This window comes from Gopherus flavomarginatus, chromosome 8 (genome assembly GCF_025201925.1).
Source record: "Gopherus flavomarginatus isolate rGopFla2 chromosome 8, rGopFla2.mat.asm, whole genome shotgun sequence".
NCBI classification, from domain to species: Eukaryota; Metazoa; Chordata; order Testudines; family Testudinidae; genus Gopherus; species Gopherus flavomarginatus.
This window is the reverse complement of record NC_066624.1, coordinates 41,065,626-41,083,895: the sequence shown is the minus strand read 5'-3', so window position 1 is coordinate 41,083,895 and position 18,270 is coordinate 41,065,626. Positions and strand designations below refer to the sequence as shown.

At 45.4% G+C, this 18,270-nt stretch overlaps 1 protein-coding gene across 1 annotated transcript in view; it reads right to left on the bottom strand.

Annotated features, from left to right (window-relative positions):
- The window catches only part of LOC127056480 (uncharacterized), a 29,164-nt gene extending 11,387 nt beyond the window's left edge, over positions 1-17,777 (bottom strand). Inside the window, exons 1-8 of the mRNA XM_050964365.1 lie at positions 17,682-17,777; positions 15,314-15,368; positions 6,730-7,074; positions 4,383-4,652; positions 3,589-3,705; positions 2,226-2,327; positions 837-959; positions 14-109 (exon numbers count right to left, since the gene is read on the bottom strand). Coding sequence (XP_050820322.1) covers positions 14-109; positions 837-959; positions 2,226-2,327; positions 3,589-3,705; positions 4,383-4,652; positions 6,730-7,074; positions 15,314-15,368 — 1,108 coding nt within the window. The 5' untranslated portion in view covers positions 17,682-17,777. The remainder of the gene's footprint in view (positions 1-13; positions 110-836; positions 960-2,225; positions 2,328-3,588; positions 3,706-4,382; positions 4,653-6,729; positions 7,075-15,313; positions 15,369-17,681) is intronic.
- Positions 17,778-18,270: the final 493 nt, after the last annotated feature.

The following is an 18,270-nucleotide window of genomic DNA, read 5'->3' as shown; positions in this document are numbered from 1 at the left end:
GGTCTGTTCTCACCTTGGAGCTGAGAGATTTTCTGGAGTAGGAGGCTGGCAAACAGGACCACTAATATCACTGCTCCAGGGGCTGCTGAGTCCAGGATGACACGCTGCCCTGTGATAGGGAGGGAAACATGTGATGGCAGACAGACAAATGCATTATAAAAGTTCCTGTATGAGGACATTTCTGCTATGTACAAGAGCATGATTCCAAGGAGTGTCTCATGCAGTAAGCGGGTCAAATCATGGGGCTTTGTGTTCTATTACAAATCAGAGTTAATGAAACAAATGGACAGGAAGTTTGGGAATCAAATCTCATCTAGTGGCAGCTGATATTTTAAAAAGGCAGTGCAAATTCAACAGCTACGCAGACAGACAAGCCATCCTACAGCTCTGCTGGTCATCATCGAGCTGCTGAGCTCCACCTGATTATAACTTCAGTCTCTCACTCATCCCTTCCGCATAGCTAGTGCTATCTCACCCCTCACTGCAGTAAAGTGACCGATACATCCAATATGCTGATTCATGACCCAGAGGTTTCAGAAGCGAATTCCACGTCTTTTAATGCTGCCCTCTCCTCAGCCCATATTTCCACCTTTTCAAGTCATGTGTTTGGGGCAGGGCAGGTTAAGAGTTAGATGTTGGATAGGCCTTGCAGTGAATGTGAAGGGAATGGGCTGCAGAGTGAGTGTATGTCAATATTAGTACCAGTAAAAGCCCCCTATACAGCCCTTTCCTCTAACTTAGTGAGGCCTGTCAGGGTCTTTCCTCAATCCCATTTAGGAAATAAATCAGTTCACCACCTGTCCCCCAGTAGCTGAATCATACATAGAATGACTCACATGGTTTGGTCTTAAATCCACTGAGCTTTGCAGGCTGATACACCAACGTTGCTGATATCAGGGCCGTTACTTTTATCACATACACAAGCAAAATCTCAAGCAGTATGAAGGCAGCAGAGGGACCTGGGAGAATTAAACCAGAATTAGAGAGACTGATATGGTTAATCTGGCTTAGTGAAGGTGAATGTCTGCGAGAGATCATTATTGGGTGTGGGCACTATACAGATGGGGCTACAGTCTGGCCTCAATTACACCAGTGACATCACAGTGAGGTCGGTGAAGTCAGTGGGGTACAGGGGCATAGCAGATGGAAGAGTTTGGCTCCCGGGATGGAGATGAAGTTTATAGTGGGGAAACAATTGCACCTGTGGACTGGAAAAGTGACTGGAAAAGGGATAGTGCTTAGTGCTGCAGGCAGTGGCATTACAGCTTAAAGGAGGTTTCAGTTTCATCCCAAGAGGCAACACTGGGTAGAATTCACTATAAACCAAAACCTTCAGTCAACATATAGATCACACCCGTATTATATATCAACTACCCCTGCTGCTCCCTCTTCTCCCATCCTAAGCTACTCTGAAACATCTACAAGATGTGCCCATTTCCTGATCAACTGTGGCAACCAGTATCTACGATGTCGGATACATACCAGTTCCCAAGACCTTGCTGCTAAAAGAGTGTTACTTCCATGACCTTGTCTCAGCGGACTGGATTGCGTGGGGCCATTTTGATGCCCAGTTCTCATTGCATAGGAAGATTAAAGCTTTCCTTCATTTTTCACACAACCTATTTCTCAGTTGCCCAGTTCTGGCATTCATGCATGTCTCTGGAAGGTTTCTGAAATACGGTGTAATATCCTAGCTTTTGTCACCCTGCTGACCCCGGCCACCTGATGAGGCTACTACCTAGGTCAGCCAGTGAAACTCACAACAGGGTGACTGAGTACACATGCACCTGAAGGTCCACCCCAGCCAATCCTGCCATATGTAGCTGAACTACTCTCCTTGCCCTGAAATGAGCCACCATACCACCCCCACCCCCTTGTATCAGTCCTCCACCATCCCCAAATGCCCAAAGCCTAGCACATTCCTCTTTGAAACCCACCAACATCACTGCTGGTGCTACCTTTCCTTCCCCCTGCATGCAACAGCTGTCCTGTTTTTTTACTGAGGGTCAGATCCTGAGCTGGAGTAAATCCGTGCAGTTCCACTGGCTTCACTGGAACTATGTTTATTTACACAAGCTCCAGATGTGACTCTGAATCTGATCACCCTCCCCGTTGATTAACTGTAGGTTTCTTCTCTCTTCATAGACTCATTCAATTCACCTCATTTATCTCCTTACAATCTGAAGCAGACCCATTTGTTAGTATTAGAGCCAGGGAGACTCTACCTTCCTCATGCATCCAGAGAACAGTTGCAGCGAACAGCAAGATGGAAGAGACACACACCAGAACCTGAATGAATATTACCATCCATCTCCAGTTCTCCCCCTCTAGAAAAACAATAGACAACCAACAGTGAGTGCCCAGACCTGCACAAGACCTCAGGGTCCGTGATTGTTTTCACGGGGCAACAAACTTTCTCAGCTTCTGTTTGCCTGAGGTTTATTCCCTCTGAGCTTCAAACCAACCCCCAAAATTCAGCAGCTGGCAGCTTCTTGGCTTAAAAGGGCAGGACTGGTGCCAGGCTGTTTTCAGTACAGGACTGCCAACTTCGTCCTTCGTCCAGAGCTTGAGTCTGTTGACTAAACAGGCAGATTGCAAGGCATAGCTATTCTCCATTGCTTTTACAGATGGGATAAGGACAGTGCAGGTGGTTTAGAGTCAGGGCCGTCCGGGGCGATGGGGGGGACAAGTGGGGCAATGTGCCCTATGCCCCGGAACTCGCAGAGGCCCCCACAAGAATACAGTATTCTATAGTAGTGCAACTTTTTTTATGGAAGGGGCCCCCGAAATTGCTTTGCCCCAGGCCCGCTGAATCATCTGGGCGGAGCCTGGTTAGAGTATGTGTTGGTTGGGATATGGGGGTGGAATCTGGATGGGTAGGGGTAAGTTATTTATTAATTAATTTATAATTTTTGATGCTCCTAAAGCCTGGGACATGACACCTTTTGTATCAGAGCAAACAGAGGCTGTGCCATTGATACAGTGAACAATAATCCGTTAAGCATCGTTGTCAGTGAGTGCTGATGTGCAGAGCCAAATACTACTCTCCAGGAGTAAGGGTGGAAGAATCTGGCCCTCAAATTGCAGGAATGTTTAGGAATCAAGACAGAACAGGCTCTGAAGAGTTCAATCCTGTTTGTTATGCTGAGTACCAGAAGTGGAGCTGGGATCTGCAGCTGCTGTTTAGAGCTGGGTAATGCTCCCCAGGATTTCCACACAGGGTGGACCAATAGACTGATCTTGCTACACTGGTGAGACCTTCATCTTGGGCCTGACCCAAAGCCTATTGAAGTTGGTGGAAAGGCTCTTACTGATTTCCGTGGCCTTTGAATCAGGCCCACAACCGAACGTCTACACTGCAATGTTATAGCCCTGCAGCCCGAACCCAAGGCAGCTGACCTGGGCCAGCCACAGCCATGCTGCAGGCTTTGTATTGCAGTGTAGACACATCCTGGGAGGCTAAGGGGAAAGCAATCGGCCAATGCTGCCTGCCATTATCTGATTTAATCTCAAGCAAAGAAGAGAAGAGGGTTTAATTTTGTGTACAACAGACACTATCCAAGAGCCACAGGCACATAAAATACTTACTGATTCTTTGCTTTTCTGACTGGCAGCACAAGACAAAGAAGCCCATCCCAGAGACCAGAGCAAACACCACAGCAATAGCAGACATTTTCAAAGCATGTTCTAGCGGAGGCGAGATACCTGGTACGTGGAGAAAATAAATCCCAGTCATATGGGGAAGCAGAAGAGAAATAATCAACCAACAGAACAGAACAGAGAGGCTGTGGGAGATTGGGAGCTGCTGAGAAAGCTGTTGGGAGCCAGGATGTTTTCTGCTTGAGGATGTGCATGAGAGGATTGCTACCCCCTGCCAGCGATGGCACCTGGTCCCAAAGACAAACCCTTCCAGCTGGGATCGAACCTCTTTGGCAGAGCTGCACCAATAGCAGGATGAAGTGAGATCATTACTGTGTTCATTCAAGTAAATTAACTCAAATAGCACATCAATAGGTAGGAGAGTTCTGGGTGTTACACTGCCTCACCTTTGACCTGATTCAACACATCTACCAACCACTGGGAAACTACAAACTCGGTTCATAAACTGCTGTCTAGTGGCCAAAGTAGAAATGTATTCAAACAGGCTCCATATCAGTGGTGGGCAACCTGCGGCCCATTAGGGTAATCTGATTGCGGGCTGTGAGACATTTTGCTGATGATGACCATCCACAGGCATGGTCCCCTGCAGCTCCCAGTGCCCATGGCTGGCCGCTGCTTCCCACAGCTCCCTTTGGCCAGGAACACCGAACCGTGGCCTTTGGTTCTAGCGGCCACAGAATTGCCCATGATAAACTGAAGACCAGGAGTAATGCAACACTTACCGACAATGGTCAAGTTCAGCGAGGATTCCTGCCAGCTGATCTCATTGCTGACATTGCAGGAATAGGAGCCACAGTCTAATTTGCCCACTTTCCCAATGTGCAACACACTGTCATTTTCAGAAAGAAGGTAACATCTTTCCTGGAGGAGAGGGCCTCCTTCTTTCTCCCAGTCAATGTTTTCCACTGTTCCCTCCGGCACGTTGCAGAATAACTCAGTCGGTGAACCTGCCAGGCTAGAATTGCTCCATATCTGAGGCTGGGACACAGGCCCTGAAAAATATACAACACTGGTGTAGCATCAGCCTTAACAATATGTGTGCTTCTTTCCTGGAGTTAGAGGGGTTCAGAACCACACCTGAGATAAGCTGAGCAGGGACAGGTCCCTGCCAGAGTGAGCACTGTGGAGTTTGGACTGGGTGGAAGTTCAGCAATCAGGAGAAGGGGTTACATGTTAGTGGGCTAAAGTCAAATAAAATCTCTCGTCATTGTTCATAATAAAATAGTAATGAAGTAAATGAATAAAGAACTAGCTATTCAATTTAAATATAATCTATAAGGGTTTAGCTTCCAATTTACAGATTGAACCACAGGCCAGCTAATTTCCATTCGGAGCAACTGCCAAATTATCCATGGAAGGAGAAGACCAGCAGCGGATGAATCAGGGTGGCTGCACAGTGCACTGAATGTCCAAAACACGGCTAGCCTGTAGGACTCACTGCCACCAGGTATCACTTAGGCCAAGAGCTTAGTAAGATTCACAAAAGGATTAGACATTTACATTAATAATGAGAACATTCATGGTGACATAAGATAGGCTTAAACAAACATTTTTTTAAAAGAAGGAATATATACCTTCATGGCTTCAGATTGACAGCCACTAACTGAGGAGGTTAGAAAGAAAATTCCTCTATGGGCAGGGCATTCCATAACTGTTCACTAAGGAGTTTCTTGCACCTTCCTCTGAAAGAACTGGTACTGGCCTGTCAGAGACAGGATACCAGACTAGATGGGTTTCTGGTCTGACCTGGTATGGGGATTCCTATGTTCCCAATATTATTGCTATGCTATTTCTCTTGTACAACATATCTGGAGAGAGAATAGTCCTGAAAGAAGACTCCCTGAGATGGACTTTTAATATACCCAGATGTTAGAATTCTTAGTTATTTATTTTAACTGATTTATACTGCTCTGTTTTTTAAACAAATTGCCCATAGAGAATCTGATGCTTGTAATATGTTTACAAAAATAAAAACAAATCTGTATATAATATATACAGATTTATGGGCCACAAATGCACTAACACTATAGATGATAAGTATCTATGACCAATTTAAAGGCAATCTCGCTGTCCTATTGACCCCCGTCATGAATAGCTACTGTACACTGACAAAGCAAAAAATAAATGATGGAAGCACAATGCCCAGGTTGAGGGCAATTGTTTTGTTTAGAGGGCGATATGCTGAGCTATTGTATCCTCCAGTAAGATCTATCCAGGGTTTTCTGCCAGTACATTTTTTCCCTCCCTCAGCTCTGTTCAAACTGATGCTCTGTGCTTAGAGAGCTGGCCATTAAGGAGCGAGCACAGGCATTCAACCCTGGAGCATTACTAACAATAGGTGTCATTCAGATGTTCCCTGTGTAGCATGCCGAACGGTCACTCCCAAGAGATTACCCCTACAAGGGGCATCAAAGCTGTTCTGTGCATGGGCAGCAAGGGGCACGGTGCCACCAGAGTGGAGAGCAGTTTCACAGAGCACATTCAGACTGAACACAGCACCTCATGGACATATCAAGTCTCCATCATTCTGGGGGTTCAGAGCCCCTTCCACATACACACGTTTCCCAGTGCAAAGTCAGATACAGCTTTCCCCATTCCGGGGCTCGCAAATCTCCCTGACATTTCCCAGTGTGTCCATCAGCATCCCCTGTCTGGCTCATAAGAACATAAGAATGGCCATACTGGGTCAGACCAAAGGTCCATCTATCCCAGTAGCCTGTCTTCCAACAATGGCCAATTCCAGGTGCTTCAGAGGAAATAAACAGAACAGGTAATCATCAAGTGATCCATCCCGTCGCCCATTCCCAGCTTCTGTCAAACAGAAGCTAGGGACACCATCCCTGCCCATCCTGGCTAATAGCCACTGATGGACCAATTCTCCATGAACTTATCTAGTTCGTTTTTGAACCTTGTTATAGTCTTGGCCTTCCCAATTCCTTTGTGGCTTGCTGAAAATCCTCCTTCATTATGACTATTCCCATTCACACCCTGGATTGAATGGATCCTTCTAATGTACTGATTTGTAAATGTTGGAAGAGTAAGACCATCTCCTCAGTGTCTCTCACTTACTGAGAACTTTCAGAAGGGTTGTCCTGGCTTCGCTCTCGATCAGATTGATACTGGCTTTGTAGACCCGGCTGTCTGTCTCTTGTAGGTTTTCCAGCAAGAGGGAGCCATTGAGCAAATAGAAAACTACTCTGTTTTCATAGGGAGGATAGAGTGTTGGCTTTTGTGACCCGACATAGTACTGCACAATGAAGTACCATGTGGTGCCATTTTGATATTCCCACTGGATGAAGTTGATGTCTTTTATGTTGTCTGGGGCAGATAGCAGCACCGAGGATCCCACGGCTGCAGCTTTTCTTTCTAGAAGTCCTGCTGCTTCTGAAGTCCACTGGAAAACCACCAGCAGCACTAGCCAGACAGGGAAGAAAAGCAGAATAAAAGATTCAGTCATAAAGCAAAGTCCAAAGGGCATTTTCCGTACCAGGTCATTCAAAGGTTTATACCAGGGGTAGGCAACCTACGGCTCGGGTGCCGAAGGCGGAACGCAAGCTGATTTTCAGTGGCACTCACACTGCCCAGGTCCTGGCCACCAGTCCAGGGGCTCTGCATTTTAATTTAATTTTAAATGAAGCTTCTTAAACATTTTAAAAGCCTTATTTACTTTATATACAATAACAGTTTAGTTATATATTATAGATTTATAGAAAGAGACCTTCTAAAAATGTTAAAATTTTTACTGGCACGTGAAACCTTAAATTAGAGTGAATAAATGAAGACTCAGCACATCACTTCTGAAAGGTTGCCAACACGTGGTTTATACCATCCTCATCACTATAGCACCAGAGCACCTTCCAGAAGCGCATTACACAAGAGAACTAGCATTTGTCAAGGGTTTTTCCCCTTACTTCTTTTTCCTCTTGAAGACAATTATCTGAGGATTTTATAGTTGTTTATTTTTAATATTATGTCTGTTGTGCTAGGTGTGTTAGTGAAGGCAAGATCAAAGAATCATGCCTGGCACTTGGAATGGAAGGTGAGGACATTAGAGTCAAGTCTTAGATCTTGTTGGAGTTCATTCTACAGCCTTGGATTGCTCCTGTGAATGCTCCATCTCCCGCACAGGCAAGTTTTACTCTGGCAGTGGACAGCTCCAGTATAGAGGTTTTATGCCTATAACATAATACTGTAAGCAGAGCTGTGCTGCTTATATTTTAACAAGAGGAAAATCCCACCGTTTGTGATGAAACTTTATGCCCTGGGGTGAGGTCAAGGAATATACTGATGTGTTTGCCCATTGAAACAAATATGCTCTCTCATAGCCAAGAAGGGAGGCAGCATTTCTTGGAAAACAAATTTCTGTGAAACTGCACTTTGTGGTAAATGTGTAGAACTTGCTCCTGAAAACATGCCGAGTATGGGGACAGACTGACAGTGATAGCATCACCGTGCAGGTGATTGGGGCTGCACTATCTTTCAAGGACATTGTCTGAAAATGCCTCAAAACAATAGCTCTGTGGAACATTTTTTTATGAAGTTCTCTCCAACACATCATAGTTGGCTATTTTATTTCTATCTTTTACACAATTCAGAGCTCAGGATCTGAAGAAAAAAACCCAAGAGGCTACTTACTGAAGTACTTAAATATTTTGACCTACGAGAATGCTTCATTTTCCTCCTCTGTAAAATGGGGATGAAAGGACTTACCTTCCCCACACAGTTGCTGTTAGTGTTCACTAGTTCTGTCTGAAGAGTGATTTGAAATATTATGGAGCACTAATGACTCCGTAGTTAACGCTGAGCAAAGCTTTCTGTTTCAGAGCCAATTTTTCAAAGTTTCTTTAAGATTATGCTGCCTCACCAGGACCAGAGGTAGCATTAGTGGTGAAAGTATGGAGTCATCTGGCCCAGTGGTTCCCCAGCCACACGCCTCTCCCCTCCTCAAACCACAGATGAGCTACTTTTAAATTCCAAAATTCACCCGCATGGGGAGATTGTCTTGGATAATTATGCCATAAGAAGGGTTGAGCAGACTGAAGCAAATCTGAGGTCATTTGGTCAAGACGCTCCTGAAATACTGACCGCTTCCAATAAATTGGCCTGCTTTTGAAAAGTATCAGTGTTTTATAACTTTTTTGCACAGAGTTACAGGAACAAAACAAAAAAACTAGGGTCCCTTGGATCCTCATATGACATTACAGGACTGCTCGAACTGAGCTTTTCAGTGGTAGTAAGGCAAAAGCAGGGGTGTAGGGGAAGGTTGCACAGGTACATTCATGGTGGTTCTATGCTGCTGCATCCTAAATCAACATTCTGTTCATGATGTTACAAATTTTGGTCCACTTGAGGAATGATGCAGAAGAATTTTTCATTCTACAGGAACTCCCGAGAGACAGATTTTGGGGTAAGACAAACTCCCCATGTCCCACAGCTTGTAGCTCACTAGGTGTCTCTAATAAATAATCTTCCCATCTGTCACCAGACAATGAAACAGTTCCATGGCACACAGGGATGATTTGCTATGACAGACCTGGAAGAACTGTTCTCTTTTCCAGCCAGGGATCTCCAGCAAGCTCTCATCAGCCAATGCTACCACAGCCTAAAAAAATTGTAAGACCATCTACCTCCCTGGCCTTCCTCTCACAGCCCTCCACCCTTTGGCACATCAAGCTAATGTCCCAAAGCCACATACAGATACCAAAACATTTCTGGCAATAAACAGAAAGCAATGCCATGTTTTTGTTAGGAAGAAGGAACCTGGGACATGCCGGCAATAAGCAGAGAAGTGTAGGGATGGATGGGATGGGATGCAAAGGGAGATAAAGTTGCAATTTCTGTCTCCTTATGATGCACAGAGGTATTTCTCATGCTCTCCTGAACCCAGTCTCAGTTTCCAGAGGTGCACTTTCTGGTTGGCTGGCTGAGGGCCATAAAACAGCATGAGTGATCCATTCCTGGCCAAAGTACTCCCACTTATCCTCACATCCTTGTGCAGTACACAGCACGCCGCAATCACATGAATGGCATTTTATATACTGTAGTCCAAATGGCTTGTAGGCAACACCCTCCTGTCTTCAGCTGGCCAAACGCACATTCCACCGCCTGCTCAGGGCAAAGTCAGACTGTCTTCTGCCACGCGTTCCCACACCAGGGTAGGCCTTAATGAGCCAGGGCAGTAGAGGATAGGCTAGGTCCCCCATAATAACAGTGAGCACAGACACCTCATTGATCTCCCACCCTAAAACTGTGGATAAGGTCCCAGCTTGGCCATATTTGAATACACTGGATCTCCAGAATACACTGGCATCATGCACTTTGCCGCTGCATCCCATGTAGGTGTCTATGAACCTCCCTGTATGGTCTATCAAGGCCTCCATAATGAGCAAGTAGCATCCATTCCTGTTTATATAAACATTGTCATCTTGGTCAAGAGCATGATAAGAGGTACACCTGCACCATGGATGGCTGGTCGTCTATTCACTGAAAGACAACTATTACTTCAGGCACATTTCCTATCCTCACCAAGCAGGGGTGAAATCAAAGCAACTGTTGCCTGGCAAATATCCATCACTACAAAATCAACAGCTGACTTACCAGTGCTGAACTGATTATCCACAGCTCTGTAACCACCTGCAGTAACCAGCTTCTAGAGGACAATAGCAACCCACTTTTGGGCTGGAACTGCCCGTCACCTGCACATCCTGGTGCTAACGGACTGGCTTGCACTACACACAGATCCAGACATGTAGCCATCCTCATGCAGAAGTTCTGAGCTGAGGTCTGTGTGAAGATGTAGTCACACCATTCTGTGATTGTGGTCCTGGTTCAGGATCACTGGTCAGCATTCATCAGCCTAAAATAAAGGATCTGTTAACAAAATAAAATACAATAAAAAATTGCATCAGCCATCTCCAGTCTGGCAGCTCTACATGTAGCCTGTGTGCTCTCCTCAGTTGCCAAACTGTCCTTCCCCACATCTAGTGATCTGGATCTTCTTCCTTTTGTCAACATTTGGTACTGGTCATTGCTGCAAGCTGAACCCACGCCTTGCCACAAGTTGCAATGAAGGCCACAGATAGAAATCTGGAGTGTGCAAAACTGGAATTGGTTTACTTTAACTTCCACACATAGGCTCAGAAAGGACAAAGTCTCTCACAATATACTGCAAAGGACTTCACAGAGTGACTCAGTATACTGCAGTGCTATTCTTTAAAAAGGACGGTTGAAAAACTGGAGAAGGTGCAGAGAAGAGCCAGAAAAATGATCTGAGGGTTGGAATAAGTATCTTACAATGAGAGACTTTGGTTAGCTTAACCAAATAAGACTGAGATGACACTTGATTACAGTCTCTATGTACCTTCGTGGTGAGAAAACACTGTGTACTAACGAGTTCTTTAATTCAGTGGAGAAAGGGAGAACAAGAACTGACGGCTGGAAGTTAAAGTCAGGCAAATTCTAACAGGAAAAATAAGTGCCGTATTCCTAAGCAGTAAGGATGATCATGATGCTTCTTGGGGGTCTGCAGGGCACCTCGCTTCCACCTGCAGTTCGCATATGGAACCTGCATCTGTGCCTGCTGTGGAGCATGTGCTCTTTAGTGGGGCGTCACTATGGCATTCAGTCATTAGATCACTCCGAGGGGCTGCCTTACAGTCCTCTGCACAGCATATCGCGGGTACATTGGTTCCACATTGTGATATGCTTTTCACCTGTTTGCACACATAGTCTGAGGTGTAATCCAGATGGGGGGTCTCTGCACATTGTAGGGAACATCGTAACCCTTTCCACCACTTCAAAACCACTTCCATGAGTTCTGCATTTTGTACCTTTTGACCATGGGCGTAGTTTGGGGTGCGGCAAGGGGAGCAATGCTCCCTCAAAGAGGGGTACAGGGAGGAACGTGCGACTCCCCCCCGATATCTGCGAGTACTGAATTGCCCAGCAGGGCTTGCTCTGCTCATCGGCCTGCTGGGGGAGGGGAGGGTTATATCCTTCCCACTCTGCATGCCCACACTCGTTGGGCTCCTGTCCCAGGCAGCCAGGTCCTGCAGGGAGTGGGATGGAGCAGCTGTTCTGGGTCACTACCTCTGCAGCTGGACACCGCCTCCTGGGTCCTAGTGCCTGCCTGTTCTGTACAACTGTGAGAGCCCAAGGGCAGGGCAAGGGTGGAAGAGACAGTGGGGAAGAGGGGGTAAGACAGGGCAGGGGGAAGAGAACGGAATGGTGGAGTGGGGGGTTGAGGACAGGGTGCGTGCATTGGGGAGGAGAAGGAGAATGGGATGGAGAAGAGAAGAGGATATGGTAATGTGTGTTGCAGGGAAGCGGGAGCCTGGCATTTGGCATCCCCCCAGCAGGGAGGTGGCCAGGAGCATGGGGAGGCATCTGAGCAGCCACATCCAGTAGTTTCCCCAGGAACTGAAATTAGTGGGTGTGTTCGAATTTACCGGGGGGGGGTGTCAGGGTCGATGAGATATATAAAAGAGATATGAATAAAGTAAATGTTTTGTTAGGATAATGCAAATTTAATATAAGGATAATGCAAGTTACACCAAAACACATAACAGGTCTAGATTTCTAAAAACATATAATTTTTTTTAAAAAATATATTTAATTTAAATTGACTTTTGAAAAGTAAACCATCATGGAATAAAAGAGAAGTCCTCTCATGGATCAGTAACTGGTTAAAAGATAGGAAACAAAGGGTAGGAATAAATTATCAGTTTTCAGAATGGAGAGAGATAAATAGTGGTATTCCTGAGGGGTCTGTACTGGGACCAGTTCTGTTCAATATATTCATAAATGATCTGGGAAAATGGGTAAACATTGAGGTGGCAAAATTTTTGGATGATACAAAACTATTCAAGATAGTTAAGCCCCAGGCAAACTGCAAAGAGTTACAAAGGGATCTCACAAAACTGGGTGACTGGGCAACAAAATGGCAGATGAAATTCAGTGTTGATAAATGCAAAATAATGCACATTGGAAAACAATCTCAATTATACATACAAAATGAAGGAGTCTGAATTAGCTGTTAACACTCAAGAAAGAGATCTTGGAGTCATTGTGGATAGTTCTCTGAAAACATCCGCTCAATGTGCAGCAGCAGTCACAAAAGCAAACAATATTGGGAATCATTAAGGGACAGATAATAAGACAGAAAATATCACACTGCCTCTATATAAATCCATAGTATGTGTACACCTTGAATATTGTATGCACCCCATCCCAAAAGAGATATATTGGAAATGAAAAAGGTACAGAGATGGGCAACTAAAATGATTAGGGGTATGAAACAGGAGGAGAAATTAAAATGACTGGGAATTTTCTGCTTAGAAAAGAGAGGACTAAGGGGGGATATGATAGAGGTCTATAAAATCTTGACTGGCATGAAGAAAATGAATAAGGAAATGTTATTTAATCCTTCACATAACACAAGAACTAGCAGTCAGTCAATGAAATTAATAGGCAGCAAGTTTAAAAAAACAAAAGGAAGTACTTCTTCACACCACCTAAAGTCAATCCGTGGAACTCTTTGTCAGGGGATGCTGTGAAGACGAAAACTATAACAGGATTAAAAAAAGAACTAGATAAATTCCTGGGGAATAGGTCAATCAGTGGCTATTAGCCAGGATTGGGAGGGATGCAACACCATGCTCTGAGTGTCCCTAGTCTGTTTGCCAGAAGCTGGGAATGGGCAACAGGGGATGGATCATTTGATGACTCCTGTTCTGTTCATTCCCTCTGAAGCACCTGGCCTTGACCACTGTCGGATGACAGGATACTGGGCTATATGGACCAGTGGTCTGACCCAGTATGACCATTCTTATGTAAAAATTAATTATAATAATAAAAACGTTTAGTACAGAAACTCCCCACAGTGGTTGATGTACAGGTGAACAAGCCCCTGATGGCGTGGCTGATGTGATTAGGTCCTAATCACCTGCACATCTACCAACATGATATATGCCATCATGTGCCAGCAATGCCCCTCTGCCATGTACATTGGCCAAATGGGACAGTCTCTACGCAAAAGAATAAATGGACACAAATCTGACATCAGGAATCATAACATTCAAAAAACTGTGGGAGAACACTTCAACCTCTCTAACCACTCAGTGACAGACTTGAAGGTGGCAATTTTGCAACAAAAAAACTTCAAAAACAGACTCCAAAGAGAGACTGCTGAACTTGAATTAATATGCAAATTAGATACAATTAACTTAGGTTTAAACAGAGACTGGGAATGGTTGGGTCATTACACTAATTGAACCTATTTCCCTATGCTAAGTTCTCCTCACACCTTCTATGGGTCATCTCTATTATCACTTCAAAGGTTTTTTTTTCTCCTGCTGATGATAGCTTGCCATAAACAGACAGTAGGAGTTAATAGAACAGAAGTACTTTATATCTCTTTTGACTGTAATGGGTTAACAAGTTCAGTGAGCCTGGCTGTCACCTGATCAGAGGACCAATCAGGGGACAGGATACTTTCAAATCTTGAGGGAGGGAAGTTTGTGTGTGTGCTGTTAGTTTTTTGGTTGTTCACTCTACGGGCTCAGAGGGACCAGACGTGCAACCAGGTTTCTCTCCGATCTCTCCGATACAGGCTCTTATAAGGTCGGAATAGTGAGTACTAGGTAAATAAGGTGAGTTAGGCTTATGTTTGTTTTCTTTATTTGCAAATGTGTATTTGGTTGGGAGGAGTTCAAATGTGTATTTGGCTGGAAGGATTTCAAATCTGTATTTTGCTATAAGGATTTTAATTTGTACTTGTTTACTTAGGCTAGGAGGGTATTCCCAGTGTCTATATCTGAAAGATCCTGTAACATATTCCATCTTAAATGTACAAAGATAACTTTTACTGTTTTTTCTTTCTTTAATTAAAAGCTTTTCTTGTTTAAGAACCTGATTGTTTTTTTACTCTGGTGAGACCCCAGGGGACAGGGTCTGGATTCACCAGGGACTTGGTGGGGAGAAAGGAGGGAAGGGGGCGAGAAAAGTTAATTTCTCTGTGTGTTAGGATTACTTTCTCTCTCAGGGAGAGTCTGGGAGGGGGAGAGTGAAGGAGGGGGGAAGGTGAATTTTCCTCTCTGTTTAAAGATTCAAGGAGTTTGAATCACGGTAATCTTCCAGGGTAACCCAGGGAGGGGCAGCCTGGGAAAGGCAACAGTGAGGGAAAGGGTTTACTTTCCTTGTGTTAAGATCCAGAGGGTCTGGGTCTTGGGGGTCCCCAGGCAAGGTTTTCGGGGGACCAGAATGTACCAGGCACTGGAATTCCTGGTTGGTGGCAGCGCTACAAGTACTAAGCTGGTAATTGAGCTTAGAGGAATTCATGCTGGTACGCCATCTTTTGGACGCTAAAGTTCAGAGTGGGGAATTATACCATGACATAGCTCATCTCAATTTATTGGACTCTTACAGTTGGTATGGGTACTTCCACCTTTTCATGTTCTCTGTATGTATAAATATCTCCAGTCTGTGTGCTCCACTCTATGCCTCCGAAGAAGTGAGCTGTAGCCCACGAAAGCTTATGCTGAAATAAATTTGTTAGTCTCTAAGGTGCCACAAGTACTCCTGTTCTTTTTATAAAATATTGTTCAAAGCTCACTGGAGCTGCTTCCAGACTGAGCCTAGCTCAAAGGCACATTACCTGCAATGAATGCACAGCCTTTACCCAGGGTGTCCAAGAAGAAACAGATCAGCATCTGTGAAAGGAAAACTGTTTAACGATCTAGAGACTTTAAAACTGGAACCCAAACATTAAAGAAAGCACAGTAACTTCCAAGAAAGCAACACAATTCTATTCTTCCGTAATATACAGGAGATGGTTTACATCCTCATCCTCAAAGATTTTAAGGTGTTGAACTGTCATTGATTGATATCTTTGAGGATCTGTGCCTTAAATACTCATCCACATCAGTAAAAGGCTAGACTAGGGCAGGGACACTACAAGAGATCTAACTCAATTGCTGAAAAGTCCTTCTCTCCTACTTATTGTTTGAATATTCTGATCTAGAGGCTACTGTCTGCTTTGGTTTCTTAAGCTCATTTTACCAAAGTAAAGGCAAGTCTCCAAGAAAATCATATTACACAAGAAACCAAAGTATAATGACACACAAAAAGTAGCAGCAATTGTGACATGAAGCCAGATCCTTAGCTTGGGTAAAACTGTTGCAGCTCCATTGAAGCAACACTAGTTTACTTCAGCTAAGTACTTAGCTGAAGATCAGTATGCAGACCAATGGGGAAGACACAACACCTCCGGAACTAAGTTTACCTGCAGGATGAAAATTCGGAAGCACCGACTCCTGTCTGGAAATCAATTAACCAGAGGTACTTAACATGTTTGTACTGGACACCCAATGTTTTTGTTCTTGTTTACAAATGTTCTTTAACTTATGTATCAGCACATGAAAGACACCTGCTAGGTTACCTATAGTTTGTTCCCTAGGGGCCACCGCAGGAAGTTTTCTAGTGCTTCATCCAGCCTATTTTTAGTGTTTTCAAGTATTTAGAAATGGCAGAAGTGGTATTTTGGCTTTTGTTTTTTAAGGAATGAGGCAGCAGCACATCACTAATAACGGCTCATCTACACATGGAGCTACACTGGAATGCTTTAAGTTTAAAACTTACCTTATCCTAGAATAATTTTCATGTGTCGACATGCCCAACTGAACCTCAGGAACCATGTTATCATTACTCTCCCCCACTTCCCTCATTCTTTGTTGATATACTCACTTGTTACATTTTGTCTCAAGGCTGAATCCTGCAGACACATGCACCTCACTAACCTTACTCATTTAGTGCTATTAACTTCCAGTTGGGCTGCTCATGTGAGTAAAGTTACTCACACAGACCTTTGCAGAATGTAGACTCTTCAAGGTAAGAGACTATGATAACTGCATGGTGCCTAGCACAATGGGGTCCAGCCCCAATCAAAGCCTTTGGGGGCTACCATAATATTTGTGATCACAACTCAATACACATTCATTGTTAGTCACAGTATTCCCTACTGCACTCCTGGATTCAGACGTGCAGTGGAATCCTGTTAACAATGAAAACGATGCCAAGACAGCTTTGGTTCTTCGGTTATAACTTGTGATGCCAGTCAGTAGGTAGTGAGTGTCACATTTCAGTACCCTTCTGAACATGCTTTATGCCGGTCCAGCTTCATAGCAGTCTGTGACTCCTGGCGGAGGGGGGGAGGGCAGGGCAGCAAAGGGTGTTGCCATTCAGTATTGGGAGAGAAAAGAGGAATATAAAGCAATAACTTCCCGGTGTATTCCCCAAGAGGCTTGAGAGAACCAGGTGCGGGCTCCCAGGGGAAGAGAATGCTTTGCAGACACGTCTCCATGGCCTGTCCCCGGTTTAACTGAAAACATTTCCCTTCCCCTGGCGCGCCTTCTGCAGCTAAAGGCTTCTTCTAGCCACTCTCCCTGGTGCACCCCTCTGCTCCAAGCCTGGCTCTCACTCCGAGCCGCGTCAACCGGAGAGTCCAGGAAGCTGCGCACACCCTAACATGGGGGCTCTGGCAGGCTGCGCGGCTGGCTGTGTTGCGGGGAGAAGGGAAGCTGTGATTTTTGCGTCTGACTGCCCGGTGCTGGCCACCCCCGTAAGCCGCCTGCGCCTGCCAAGGATCGGGTGCACCCCGTGCCGTGAGCGGGAACCCGCCGAAGGGTCGCGGGGGCAGATAGATCATTGTGTGAAAGGGCCGGAGGCTCGGCCCTGCAGAGGGAAGCGCGGGTCTCCTGCACGGCTGGGGGCAGGAGAAGAAAAGCACCAAAGAAACCTTCCTAATAACCCTCTTCCCAGCGCCGGCCCTATGCCAGCGGCGGGGCTGGGCATAAAAGATCCTATCAGGCGTGCGAAGTCCCAGCTCAGGACAGGGTGGCGGGACTAAGAGTGAAACCGAAAGTTAAAGACACGCCCAGCAAACAGTTGGCAGCCGGGGCAGGAAGGTGCCAAACCGCCAACAGCGGATCCTAATCTAAAGTGTAAATAGAGCAACGGACACTTACCTCGGCTAACAGCAGCTCTAGGGCGGGGCCCAGGGCTGCTAAAAACACTAGTGAATCATTTCCGCAGCCTACTCTCTCCGACAGCGCCTTGCTGAGTAGTCGGGCTCCTCCCCAGGGCAGGGCTCTAAGCCCAGCCTGTCAGATCGGGTTTCAGAAGGGTAGCTCTCTTTGTAGCCATCAAAACGAGGAGCCCGGGGGCACCTGAAAGATTAACAGATTTATTTGGGCATAAGCTTTGGTGGGTAAAAACCCCACTTCTTCAGAGGCGTGGAGTGAAAATTACACATACAGGCATAGATATACTAGCACATGAAGAGAAAGGAGTTACGGTACAAATGGAGAACCAGCGATGACAAGGTCAATTCAGTCAGGGTGGATGTGGTCCACTCCCAATAACTGATGAGGAGGTGTCAATACCAAGAGAGGGTCATCAGTTATTGGGAGTGGACCACAGCCACCAGACTCCTCATTGTTCCTATCAGGCCAGTATATCTTCAGCACTGGCGGGGGGGGGGGGGGATTTTCACACCCCGAGCGAGGCCATTAAATCCATGTAAGGCGAGTGGTACACTGCATACTTTGGTATAAC